Here is a 14,713-nt window from a genome sequence, read left to right on the forward strand (position 1 = left end):
GGAGAGCTGGAATTGCAACATTGGATTCTCATTCAAGTCGTTTTTAACAACCCAAAAATTTTAACTAAAAAATAAAGAGGAAAAGGACTCAATCCCTAGAATGGTTCAATAATAACTAACCATGAATATACTAAGAAAATGCAAGGAGAGGGAGAGTGAACTCACTAATATGCAGCTATGTAAAGTTACATCAACAATCATAATGCAAAAATCAAACTCTAAAAGATTACAATAATAATTAAAGGAAAGAGACAATCCAACCAACATACTATTACTGACCAAAAACTAAAAATAGCTCAGCTCAGAACAATACTAATTTTTTCCCCCTTCTTTTCAACAAAGTCTAATTCAGATCTTTTCCAATTCTGTACAAAATTTCAAACATCAGTTGTTCTTTTCCAACTCAATCCTCCAATTGTAGTCTGCCTCTCTAAATTTTCTTAAATATATTACTACTACTAAATTCTATCAAGAACTGAAAATCAAAGCACAACCCTTTGATACTTAGTACCAATGGAAGAATCAGAATCATCAAAAAGACCACCACCCCTTTTCTTGTTTAGTCTACCACAGTTGTTAAAAGCATTAAAAATTGGATCTTGAGATGGAATAACAACAGGGGGTGGTGGAATCTCATAGGAATCCATGGGCGGTGGAGGGTGACGCCATTGAGGAAGAGGACCAGCAACAAGAAGTGTTTGAAGTAGTGGCCCTGCTTTCATTACTGCTTGCAAAAATTTCCCATTTTCAGGCAATGGTTTGTCTATAACAATAGGAAATTCTTGTTCTTGTTGTTTTTCTACTAAATGGGGTTGTTGAATGGAGTCTAGAATTGGAGAAGAAACAATGCTTTCATCACAATCTGAAGAAGAGAAGCCATTGTTTCTTGGTTCATCTTCAATGCTTGAAACTCCAGATAATATTGGACCTGTTTGTTGAAACTGTTGCTGTAGCAGCTGCTGGTGCTGTTGTTGTTGTTGGAGTAAGAGTTTCTCTAAAACCAATGTTTGGCATTTTTCTTGAGCTTCATTCTTGTCATTAATGGCTCTGTTTAGTAGATCTTTTAGCTGGATTATTTCATCATCTCTCATTTTTAGCTCCTCCTGAGCTTTCAACCTTGTGTTCTCCAGCTCCAATGTTGTCAGCAACAATGTCTGCCTCAGCTCATCCATGCTCTGAAATATTCAAGAAAACACAAGAAAAAAAAAGAAAACCCCATCAAGATTTTGCTTTCAAATTACAAGAAAAAAAGGGATACAAAGCATCCCGCATTCACGCAAGGTACAGGAAAGAACCGCACCCAAGGAGGTGTGTTATAGGCAGCCTAGCTTGATGCAGGCATCAGCGTATGATTTCACGGCTCGAATCCATGAAATTCAATGAAAATGGTCTTAAATTATCCATAAAAAATGCTTGGAAATGTATAAAAATGTAGAATAGTGAGTGAGAAATAATTCTGACCTTGCCTTGGCAGAAGTAAGCCCAATTAAGAAGTGTAGTTCTTTGGTTGTCCATAAGCTTAGTGTAGTAAATTTAGTTAAATTCTGATAGAGAATTCTTGTGTTTTTGTCGACAGAAGAAAGAAAATAAAGGGCAGAGTAGTGTGATGACTAATGAGAGACAGGAGAGGAGGAAAGAAGTATAGTTAGGTGCTTTGATTTGCTCCTTTATAAAGGACTATACTTTTTGGGACTTTGTTGCCCATTTCTCACTTGCACTATGTTTTTTTCCTACAAGGGAGCATTTTTTTTGTTAATTACCAAAATGGGACAAGAAGTTTTTTAAACAGAATATTTGGGACAGTCTATCTTGGAAAGTTGCAAACCAAGTAAAAAAAGGTGACAGCTTACTTCTACAAAATTTGACTTGGTTAAAATGAGTTATGCACTTGGTAGAGTTGCTTTTCATAGTCTTTTTCAAAATCTGTTTCCTACTTCTACAAATTCAGTCCAATTACAAAATATGGCCGAAAGTATTTGCAACAGGTTTTGAGGAATTTGAAGGGTAATTATGTCTTTAACCATATTTATGTAAGTATTAAAAATCCTTGCATTGCTAATATCATAGTTTTCTATGTATTTTAGTAATACATATGATAATACAAAATGGTATGTATAACTAATACAATTACTATTAGTTATATATAGGTTGAAAAAATATACCAAACAAGAGATTATACACAAAGCTATTGTTTGCATTATTTTTTTTAATACCTCCTAGGGTCATTTGGTAGGATGTGTTAGGAGAAATAATACATGTATTAGCTTTGATATTATAATTTTTTCTTTATTAGTGTTTCTCAATCTATGTATTAGTTATACACCATATTTAGTAATATTCATATGTATAGCAAACCACATGGCATTAGCAATATCATAATTTTTAATGCATGGATAAGCTTGTATAAAGATTGAACTGACCACTTAAAACTTTTCCATATCCTTTCCAACGAATAAGATGGTACAGCAAACCGAATAATTGATAAAATATAATCTCAGCACAATTAATTCCAATATTACTAATCTTAGAGCCCGTTTGGCCATGATTTTTTTTTTTATTTTTTTCGAAATCAGTGTTTGGCCATAAATTTTACAATTTTCACTTGAAGATGAATTTTAAAATTTTTTGAAAATTTGAAAAAACTCCAAAAAGCTGTTTTTTAAAATTTTCGTTCAAACCACTCACAAAATTTTTAAAATAACCCAAAAGTTATATCATGTTCAGACACAACTCTAATTTTCAAATCCCATTTTCACTTGAAGAAAATATTCACTTTTTTCGGAATTTTACAATTCTTATGTCCAAACATAAGAATTGTAAAACTCCGACAAAGTAAAAAAAATTCAAGTGAAAATGGTATTTGAAAATTAGCTATCGTTTGGCCATAGATTCCCAAATTTGTTTAAAAAAATCTGATTTGGGTGAAGTTTGGTTTGAAGATAAAAATCTGTCTGGACATAATTTTTCAAAACATACTTCACTCTTTTTAAAAAAAAAAAACACGAAATGTGAATTATACCCATAGGGTTTTAAAACTATCCAAAATTCTCAATAATTCTGAAGAAAATTCATACAAAACAAGCGAAACAAATATGAAGAAAATTTATACAAACATTAGCATATTTTAGCAAATTAACTTCAAATTTTATCTTTGCGGTGGATTGCCACAACAACTTTGGCGAAGGTTTTCTTCGGTTTATAGTGAAGGGCAAACCCGTGTGAGTTTAATGAGTGAAAAGTCGGTTGATATGAATTAGTTGGGTCATAATAATACAAAGTGATTTCTTTTTATAAAATACAAAGGTTTGGGGCTATTTTTGATTTTTTTTTTTAAAAAACCAAACGGTAATATTTTGGGCCAAAAATAGCTCTTGAGCTAGTTTTGGGATTTGGAAATTTTTCAACATATGAATAAAATCTATAAACAAATAGGTATTTGCCAAAAATCTATAAGCTGTTTTTGAATTTTGAATTTTTTTAAGTGATCTGAGTGAAAATTTTAAAAAACAACTTTTTGGAATTTTCAGAATTTCGAAAAATTCCAAAATTTATCTTCGAGTGGAAATTGAAAATTTATAATACTTATTTCTGAAAAAAGTGAAATTTTTTTCAAAAAATATGAAAAAATTTACATGACCAAACGGGCTCTATTACATCTTATTATTCTTAATATTCCTAATACATTTTATTCAATATTATTTTTATACATTCCATGAAACGACCCCTCAGTAGAAAAAAGGGATAGGTCTAAATACTCCTGGACTCTAGAGTCGAGACAAGCTAAAGTCCTCCACAATGCTTGATTTTTCTAAAGAAATAGCTACAGAGGAAGGTTGGGGTTTGGGGGGGGGGGTGGGTTGGTTTAGACGAACGCGGGTGAAGGGTGACTGAAAAGTCATTGGCTTGTGTTTGGACACAGTCGGCTGATGGCTTACTTCCTTTTTCAGAGTTTACAAATCAGCGCCAAATACGGGAGTAAAGACAACTCTCTGCTCACTGTCCACTGATGTTACCTCTACTATCGTTGCTAGCCAATGACCCGCCGTATTTTTTTCTCATACGGTCGTTTCATTGGATGTTATAAATAAAATAATATATGCGTTAGTTTTGTATATTAATAAAATTTTATTTGATAAACTTTTTGAATTTATGCATATGTAGTAGTAATAAACATGCAAACATTAGTTATACATCCTATTTGTGTCACGACATAAAATTCATTAAAGGCCATGATGGCGTCGGACACCTCGGTCAGGCAAACCAACACTAAATAGTTAATTAAGCTCTCATTTTAATATTTTTGAAACCATAAATTTTCTTTAATTTAACTAGTAAAAGGTAATCTTCACAGAATAAATAAAAGTGTTTACAATTTTCAATACTGAATATCCCATAATCACTTAGAACCCAGTGTCACAAGTGCATGAGCAATCACTAGGAAATCAAAGGAAGTGCAATAACTGTCCGGAATACAAAATTGGACAGAAAGAAAATACAATACTTTGAGAGAGACTCTGCTGGTTGCGGGTTGTCTCGAGAGATGCAGCTCACCTAAGTCTCCGTATCAACCATGCCGCTACGCCCACTAGGCCACTAGAGATAGATGTGCCTGTGCAACAAAAATGCACAACAAGTGTAGTATGAGTACGAAAATAACACGTACCCAGTAAGAATCCAGTCTAACCTCGAAGAAGTAGTGACGAAGTGTCGACTCCGACACTTACTAGTGGTCCAATAATATCGGGTACAGTAATGGGGTGAATAAACATGAAAGAGAGTAAATATATGAAGTAAACAAGTACAAAACACGTGATACAATTCTCCTCTTTATAATAATACTCAGCTCTCAGCTAGCAAGTTTTATCCGTAACCGGAGCAATTATATATAGATATAGTGGATTTCATTAAGGAAGTTCTCATAAATCAAATCAAGGAAAAACCCTCAGATACACTGGCTTCTAGCCAATTGTCACGCACGATTCCATGAGAATAATATATATATATATATATATATATATATATATATATATATATATATATATATATATATATATATATATAGGAAATGCCGAGGCGTACAGCCCGATCCAACATAAAAGTAAACTGTGCACTGCCAGAGGGTCGAATGACGCGAACCATAGATGCATCTATTAACCTGCCGAGGCGATCGACCCGCTCCCATGAGAGTAGTAGAAGGAAATACCCCGCTCGCCAATCATACGTGCGATGCCGTCAAATATAAATTTAAAGAATTTCCCCACTCCCGAATCATACCTGCGACGCGGTCGAATGTAAATTTAACATTTAGAATCATATTTCTTTCTTGATTCCTTTTCAAAATAAGGGAAATTCAGCTTGTAGCCTTTAAGAAACTTACCCCGCTCGCGAAACATACATGCAACGCGGTTACACATAGATTTCTTAAGTTATTATAAGATTTCTCAATTCTTTTCTAAAATACTAAGGTTAATGGAAATGCTTAAAGTCTTAAATTCCTTTCAGCACAATTATTATGCAACCCCAATCTTATTTCTTCTCAAGGCAAACAATAAACATAAATCAACAATAATGTCAACAAGGCACATGCATAATAGTTGCTAAGCACGGACTCTTGTCACCTCGTGCGTACGTAGCCCCCACAAATTGGAGCACACATTTAATTATTTCACCTATGGGGTTAATTCCCTCTTACAAGGTTAGAAAGATGACTCACCTTGCTCCGAAGTTCCATAACCAGCTTCTGAGCCCTTCAAACAACTCGAATCGATGCACAACGCTCCAAAACTAGCAACAACTATGCAAACACATTAATACACGCTCAATTACTCATTATAATATAATTTATAACAATTTCTGACCCCGATCGAAAAGTCAATAAAAATCACCCTCGGGCCCACGTGCCCAGATTTCGAAATTTTCTGAAGATAAACTTTACCCATAACCCTACGAACTCAAATATGTAATTTGTTTCCAATTTCATGCCCAAATTCGTGGTCAAAATACAAATATACAAGATTCTAGGTTTTTCCACCAAAATTCCAAATTTCTACTAATTTCCATACTTTAATCCATATCTAAATTATGTATTTAACTTATAGTGAGTGGGAACAACTTACCTGGTGATACGTGAAGATTATCTCCCCTTGAAGCTCTCCAAAATCTCCCAAACCAAATGAAAATGGGTGAAAAATGGCCAATTCCCATTTATAAAAACCCTCTCTGCCCATCCCATTCCGCACCTGCAGTACACCAGCAGCACCTGCGGCTCCGCACCTGGGGAAACTACCATCGCAGGTGGGGTGTCAACTAAACTCAGCCACGTCCGCTTCTGCGGGCTGAAACCGCTCCTGCGGTTCGCTTCTGCGGAGCCCCGACCGCTTTTGCAGTCTCGCTTCTGCGGGAGCTTCGCCGTACCTACGCCCCCAGCCAAGCCAGTCCAATTCCGCTTCTGCGGCTTCCTTCTCGCTTCTGCGGGCTCGCACCTGCGGTGCTTTTCACGCAGGTGCGGTTACACCTGAAGCCCAGCTGCTTCAGCCCTTCCTCAAATTCCATTTTCAATTCGTTAACCACCCGGAATCCACTCGAGGCCCCCGAGATCTCGTCCAATCACACCAACCAGTCCAATAACATAAAGCGGGCCTGCTCGAGGCCTCAAATCACATCAAACAACGCTATGAATTGCACTCCAATTCAAGCTAAATGAATTTTAGAATTTCAAACTTCTACATTCGATGCCGAAACCTATCAATTCACGTCCGATTGACCTCAAATCTTGCACACAAGTCATATTCGACATTGCGGACCTACTCCAACTTTCGGAATTGGAATCCGACCCGGTCAAACTTCTCAAATCCGTCAAATTTTTAACTTTAGCCAAATGACTCCAAAATGACCTACGGACCTCCAAATTCACTTCCGGAAGCGCTCCCAATACCTGAATCACCATACGGAGCTATTCCCAGACTCGGAATCCTGAACGAACATCGATAACACTGAAATGCACTGCAACCCAAATTTATGAAATTCTTCCCAAAATGCTAACTTCCACAATAGGCGCCGAAATGCTCCCAGGTCATCCAAAACCCAATCCGGACATACACCCAAGTCCAAAACCATCATACGAACCTGTTGGAACCTTCAAATCCAGATTCTGAGATCGTTTACTCAAAATCAACCCTTTGTCAGATTCTCCCAACTTTAAGCTTCCGAAATAAGAATTCTCTTTCCAAATCAACTCCGAACTCCTCGATTTTCAACTCCGACTACGCGTACAAGTCACAATGCCTGAGGTGAAGCTGCTCATGGCCTCAAACCGCTGAACGACGCGCTAGAGCTCAAGACGACCGGTCGGGTCGTTATATTCTCTCCCACTTAAACATATGTTCATCCTCGAAAGTGCACCTACCCGTGCTACCACAACTCAGTTGAGCACATTAGCTCGATCAAATCTGAAGACATCTTTTTTTAGTTAGGAAAATAAGCCTTAGAGCCCAGTTCCAACATCCGAAATTCTCTGCCAGGTCTGCTTCCAACATGTGAATGTCGTACCAATCACCACAAGCTGTACCAGAACATGACTGCACACCCTTGCTGAATTTACACCATGCACCACATCATTCACAAGACCATAATAACAATCTCTGATCATAATAGCCGACATTTCCCGAATATGATGCTCACAATGCACCCCATGACATATATAAGTCTTGTTCCAACTCTCGCAATGCCAACATGACGGAAGAGATATGCAGAAATTCATAACCAACTGCCGAGTCAACAATCGTTGAGGCTATACCCCTGACAAGAACCATAACCTTATTTTGAAACAAATAATGGTATTTGCTTTTTTGATATACTTCATACAATCCGATCGCATTGATCCTAGATCCAATAATCTCGTCTCACCCAGTACGAGCTGCTCAGGCAACAAGCCACCCCAGACATGACCAAAAAGTCTCACATGATGCCACAATGTGCCAATAGGCTACACACTTGAACGTGATACATAAGGAAAACAGACTCTGGAAGGGACTACTCAACTCACGCAACTAATTAGACAACCGAAAAGGTGTTATAAACCTTCCTCAGAAAAAAAAGGAAACAAAACATACAAAATAGAATATAGGGGATTGTACCCAACATCACTCTGTTGCAGCGTGCAACCCGATCCAAACAATATACCTGTGGTGGCATGCCACCCGATCCACACATAATATCTATATAAAGAGTTACCTACTGAGCTAGAAAGCTCATTACTACAAAATACTCGAATATCGGCCACAAGCACGCTAAGTGCATAATACCATCCCTGGGGAGACAGATAGCGCCATACGCTACAAAACTCAAGCACAACTAAGGTGCAATATCTGATCTGAATCTCGAGAGCCATCCTGCTCACACAACACCATCGCTACGCAGAACCTTAACACATTTGAAATTAACCAAGCCATTCACAACCCACACTGCACAATATTTACATGAAATAGCCGACGATGAGACAACATCCCACGTTCGAATACTCCTCCATAAGGAGCACTATGCTGAAATGAATACATCCAGGCTGACATAGATCCCACGTTCATATTTAAATCCATCCACAGACCTCAAGCCGATTCTGATCGCACCGTACTAAGCTAATAGCCTTTCAAGGGTTCATAATAACCCTTTTCCCATAACACACAAGAACAACCATCATATCCGGAACAAACCTCCACAGTCCACAACCAAATGAAACGAGCGCCCTCGAGGCATAAATTCTCAAATTAGAGATATTACCACAATCTTTACACTTGGTTTAAATCTTCAATCAATCAAGTGACTACATGTCCCACTTATACAATCTTCCCGTAAGATACGCTCCCACGACCTTCCGCACTAAGTAACAAGTCTGCACATCACATACCACCGGCCACACTAACGCTGTAAAGCAAATCGAGAATCCATAACAAGGATGCAAAGCCTCTTTCTCAAAACACCAATCTCAGGTGACGCTGAAGACAATACCAGCCTACTCTAAACACTCAAATCTCTTTCCTGCTCATTCGAGCTCGTGACATCCTTGCCAACACCGAACCGCAACCTTGATCCTCACTTTCAAATTTCATACCGATCACTGCACCTAACATGCCAATATGCGATAGCACAAGAATTTCATCATAACTTCTGAACCACTAATAGGGTAAACACTTCATCATATAGAAACCTTTTACTTAGCTCATTTCAAGAGAACCATAGCAACACATGAGTGAATTCTCATAACTACAGAATATGCACACCCTCAAGTAGTGGTCTAAACCACCATAACCCTTCCGGGATCCCCCTATGCATAACATGCCGTAATACTTGAATACTCCCGAATAGAACCAATTACGCCGGCCGTCAAGCCTCACATGTACCATCACAAATCATATGCATAATCTTTTCACGCTGGAGGAACTGATCATTGCCGGCATCATGCCAATTCAACCGTGGCTAACACCCGGCTTTTTCTAACTTATCCTTAACTTGACTTAGAAATAATAATAACTCCAGTCAACACATAACAACTCTATACGCACTCATCCTAAGTGGCCTTGTATCACGAGACCATGCTGTCTCAAATCCCACGAACCATCTCATACCTTCCTGGTGCACATATTCGCATCCTCAACGGGTACACCCATTCTGAAAGTTCCTCTACGAATCCGAAGTCATTTTCTCTCATTCCTTCCAATGCTGCACTGGGAGCCGAAAATATCATAGAACATTCCGAGCCTCTTATCATTATTCGCTGCAAAAACTCGACTCTTAACCATACCGCGGGCTTGAAATCCTTAGGCACCACATTTTAACCTTTGAATTCGCTAGGACCGTTGTTGAGAGTCACCCACTCTGGCTTGGTCCCGAATATAATCAACTCCAAGGCTCCGCTGGCACATGAACACCCATCTCAATGAAGCACCCGACCGAATCATTTCCTTTGAAACCCGCATTTATACAAAGCATAAATCCTGAACCCTCCCCAAGCTTGAACATAATTGATAAGGCCAATTATAGCACGCATTCCTCAAACTCCTTGCTCAAATCACTACTGATGACCCTCTTCCTTAGTCATAATATCCCGTTAATATACCAATAACCAGAAATCTCATAAATAGACGACGATGAAACCCATTCGTAGGCGGTGGGACTCTCTCACTTAGCTTGAAGCTACTATTACACGACCTTGGAACCCACCAAGGTTCTTTATCTCTTATTGACATGATCTTGCGCAATCAGCCCCCAAATTTCTCAAAATTTTCCTGTTAACCATTTCATGAACACTCTGAATCATTAGCCACGTTTACATATTCTACTCTCACCGGATAGCCAGTAGAATTCTTCGTAGAAGCTTCATCAACCATGCGGCCGCTGACCTGCTCACAGGAGATAACCCACCTGGGGAAATTACATGCCGACATCTTCCAACGTCGCTGCACTGGGTACAATTACTGCAAAATCAGTAACCCATCCAAAGCCATGTTGTATCCTTCTTCATATCAAGCAACTCCTTTCTGTTGCACCCAACTTCCCGCCATATGACAACCAATATTTCAAATCAAGCCCGTAGACCCAGTCACTGACCACCGTGAATCCCAATTCACTCTAATCTCCTCCCAAGGCGTGTAGTCATCCTGCCATAGAACCCTTGTGCTACTCTGCCACTCTCCCACTTTGGTCAAACTTCATCCTTTAAGCAACTACTCGACTTCTGCTTCTTACACCTGGCCTTATAGAAATTTAACCACCGTATAACACTTTCCACATGTCCATCCCCATCCTTCGCTACCCAGCTATTGCCTTAACTCAAAGTCTATCTCTGCCCCGACGCATAGACAAACATCCTACCATTACATCAATACTCTGCGATACCAATCCATGAGCATCATAGCAACCTGTGCATAGCCTCGAGGCTCTTAGAAGTATAGCTACTGAGCTGAAATGACGGAATATTCCTTCCGCGAGGCGACGACAATAGTCCAATCAACTATGCAGGAGGAAATATCCTGCACCACATCTGAAGTACCATTTCAATTCCTCAATTCCCGATTTATAATAAGCACTTCGCGTCACATAATATTGAATGGGAAGGAAATGAAGGCATACGCCCCAAAGGAATCAAACCGAACGATGAGGAATCAAGAAGGGAAGTGCTCCTGACAGCCCTGTAGCCTCTCGAAGATAAGTTCAGACGTCTCCGTACCGATCCGCAATACTCAAACTAGACTCACTCATGACTTGTGAGACCTAAGTGAACCTAGTGCTCTGATACCATGTTGTCACGACCCAAAATCTATTAAAGGCCGTGATGGCGCCGGACACCTCGGTCAGGCAAGCCAACACTAAATAGTTAATTAAACTCTCATTTTAATATTTTGGAAACCATAAATTTCCTTTAATTTAACTAGGAAAAGGTAATCTTCACAGAATAAATAAAAGTGTTTACAATTTTCAATACTGAATATCCCATAATCACCCCAGAACTCAGTGTCACAAGTGCATGAGCAATCACTAAAAAATCAAATGAAGTGCAACAACTGTCCGAAATACAAATTTGGACAGAAAGAAAAATACAGTTCTCTGAGAGAGACTCTGCTGGCTGCGGGTCGTCTCGAGAGATGCAGCTCACCTAAGTCTTTGTATCAACCATGCCGCTACGCCCACTAGGCCACTAGAGATACATGTGCCTGTGCAACAAAAATGCACAGCAAGTGTAGTATGAGTACGAAAATAACGCGTACCCAGTAAAAATCCAGTCTAACCTCGAAGAAGTAGTGACGAGGGGTCAACTCCGACACTTACTAGTGATCCAATAATATCGGGTACAGTTTTGGGGTGAATAAACATGAAACAGAGTAAATATATGAAGTAAACAAGTACAAAACACGTGATTCAATTCCCGTCTTTATAATAATACTCAAGCTCTCAGCTAGCAAGTTCCATCCATAACCGGAGCAATTATATATAGATATAGTGGATTTCATTAAGGAAGTTATCATAATTCAAATGAGGGAGAAACCCTCAGATACACTGGCTTCTAGCCAATTGTCACGCACGATTCCATGAGAATATATATATATATATATATATATATATATATATATATNAGTGGCTAAATTTCGATTACTTTTGAAATTGGGCTATTTTTGAACGACCAGTTGTAAATCTGGCTATTTTTAAAAATCACCCGCTAAATTCATCCAATGTTTGTCGTGGCCCGTGGATCAGGCTCGCAGTCATGTCCGGTCCTTCTTCTTTGGTTGGGTCAAAATTTTAGTGTCAGCGAAGAGGAAATCGTAAAAATAGCACGGTCTAGTCAGTTTTTGGACTGGTCATTCAAAAATAGTCAGCGTTTACCAACTCAATGAAAAATAGCCACTATTTTGCTGCAACAGAGACCGGTCCAGCATAATATGCTGGAGTTCGGTGCACCTGTGTATGAACTTCCAGCATATTATGCTGGAACTCCAACACACGGAAAGTTCCGGGATAATATACTGGAGATTCGAGCATTTGTGTATGAACTTCCAGCATATTATACTGGNTTCTTGATTCCTTTTCAAAATAAGGGAAATTCAGCTTGTAGCCTTTAAGGAACTTACCCCACTCGCGAAACATACCTGCGACACGTTTACACATAGATTTCTTAAGTTATTATAAGATTTCTCAATTCTTTTCTAAAATACTAAGTTTAATGGAAACGATTAAAGTCTTAAATTCCTCAATTTAAATTCCTTTCAGCATAATTATTACGCAACCCCAATCTTATTTCTTCTCTAGGCAAACAATAAACATAAATCAACAACAATATCAACAAGGCATGATGTAACCTAAAACTACCCGGACATAGGCATAATAGTAGCTACGCACGGACTCTCGTCACCTCGTATGTATGTAGCCCCCACAAATAGGAGCACACATTTAATTATTTCACCTATGGGGTTAATTCCCTCTTACAAGGTTAGAGAGGAGACTCACCTCGCTCCGAAGTTTCATATCCGGCTCCCGAGCCCTTCAAACAACTCGAATCGATGCACAACGCTCCAAAACTAGCAACAATTGTACAGACCCATTAATACACACTCAATTTCTCATTATAATCGAATTTATAACAATTTCTAACCCCGATCGAAAAGTCGATAAAAATCACCCTCGGGCCCACGTGCTCGGATTCCGAAATTTTTCGAAGATAAACTTTACCCATAACCCCGAGAACTCAAATATATAATTTGTTTCCAATTCCATGCCCAAATTCGTGGTCAAAATCCAAATATACAAGATTCTAGGTTTTCCACCAAAACCCCAAATTTCTACTAATTTTCATACTTTAATTCGTATCTAAATCATGTATTTAACTTATAATGAGTGGGAACAACTTGCCTTGTTATACTTGAAGAATATCTCCCCTTGAAGCTCTCCAAAATCGCCCAATGAAAATGGGAGATAAATGGCCAATTCCCGTTTTATAAAAACCCTCTCTGCCCAACGTCCTTTCTGCACCTGCGGAAATTACCATCACAGGTGCGGTCTCAACTAAACTCAGCCACATCCGCTTCTGCGGGCTGAAACCGCTCCTGTGGTTCGCTTCTACGAAGCCTCAAGCTGCATTATATACCCACCACAAATCGATCGCTCCTGCGATCTCGCTTCTGCGGGAGCTGCGTCGTACTTGCGCCCCCAGCCAAGCCAGTCCAATTCCGCTTCTGCGGGCTCGCACCTGCGGTGCTCTTCATGTAGGCGCGGTTACACCAGAAGCCCAGCTGCTTCAGCCCTTCCTCAAATTCCATTTTCAATCCGTTAACCACCTGGAATCCACCCGAGGGCCCCGGGACCCCGTCCAATCACACCAATGAGTCCCATAACATAACGCGGGCCTGCTCGAGGCCTCAAATCACATTAAACAACGCTAAAACCATGAATCGCGCTCCAATTCAAGCTAAATGAACTTTAGAATTTCAAACTTCTACACTCGATGCCGAAACCTATCAATTCACGTCCGATTGACCTCAAATTTTGCACACAAGTCATATTCGACATTGCGTGCCTACTCCAACTTCCGGAATCGGAAACCGACCCCGATATCAAAAAGTCCACTCCCGGTCAAACTTCTCAAATCCTTCAAATTTCTAACTTTAGCCAAATGACTCCAAAATGACCTACGGACCTCCAAATTCACTTCCGGACGCGCTCCCAGTACCAAAATCACCATACAGAGCTATTCCCAGACTCGGAATCCCGAACGAACATCGATAACACTGAAATGCACTGCAACCCAAATATATGAAATTTTCCCCAAAATGCTAACTTCCACAATAGGCGCCGAAATGCTCTCGGGTCATCCAAAACCCAATCCGTACATACACCCAAGTCCGAAACCATTATACGAACTTGTTGGAACCTTCAAATCCCTATTTTGAGATCGTTTACTCAAAATCAACCCTTAGCCAGATTCTCCCAACTTTAAGCTTTCGAAATAAGAGTTCTCTTTCCAAATCAACTCCGAACTCCCCAAGTTTCAATTCCGACTACGCGTACAAGTCACAATGCCTAAGGTGAAGTTGCTCATGGCCTCAAACCACTGAACGATGCGCTAGAGCTCAAAACGACCGGCCAGGTCGTTACAATTTGGTATTATCCTATGCATAACTAATGCATAAGAAACTATGCTATTAACAATATAATAGGTTTTAATGCA

General features: G+C 39.4%; 1 protein-coding gene across 2 annotated transcripts; it reads right to left on the bottom strand.

The window, feature by feature from the left end:
• Positions 1-200: 200 nt before the first annotated feature.
• Positions 201-1,654, bottom strand: LOC109215934. 2 transcript variants are annotated; one of them, XM_019380057.1, is made up of 2 exons: positions 1,462-1,654; positions 201-1,175 (listed from the first exon to the last, which is right to left on the bottom strand). In XM_019380057.1, the coding sequence occupies exons 1-2, from the start codon at positions 1,513-1,515 to the stop codon at positions 483-485; spliced, it is 747 nt and encodes a 248-aa protein (XP_019235602.1). In that variant the 5' UTR covers positions 1,516-1,654; the 3' UTR covers positions 201-482. The 2 variants fall into 2 exon arrangements, with proteins under 2 accessions (XP_019235602.1, XP_019235603.1); XM_019380058.1 differs by lacking the exon at positions 1,462-1,654 and adding an exon at positions 1,301-1,453.
• Between the last annotated feature and the right edge of the window lie 13,059 nt (positions 1,655-14,713).

This window comes from Nicotiana attenuata, unplaced genomic scaffold, assembly GCF_001879085.1.
Source record: "Nicotiana attenuata strain UT unplaced genomic scaffold, NIATTr2, whole genome shotgun sequence".
In the NCBI taxonomy this organism is placed as follows: domain Eukaryota; kingdom Viridiplantae; phylum Streptophyta; class Magnoliopsida; order Solanales; family Solanaceae; genus Nicotiana; species Nicotiana attenuata.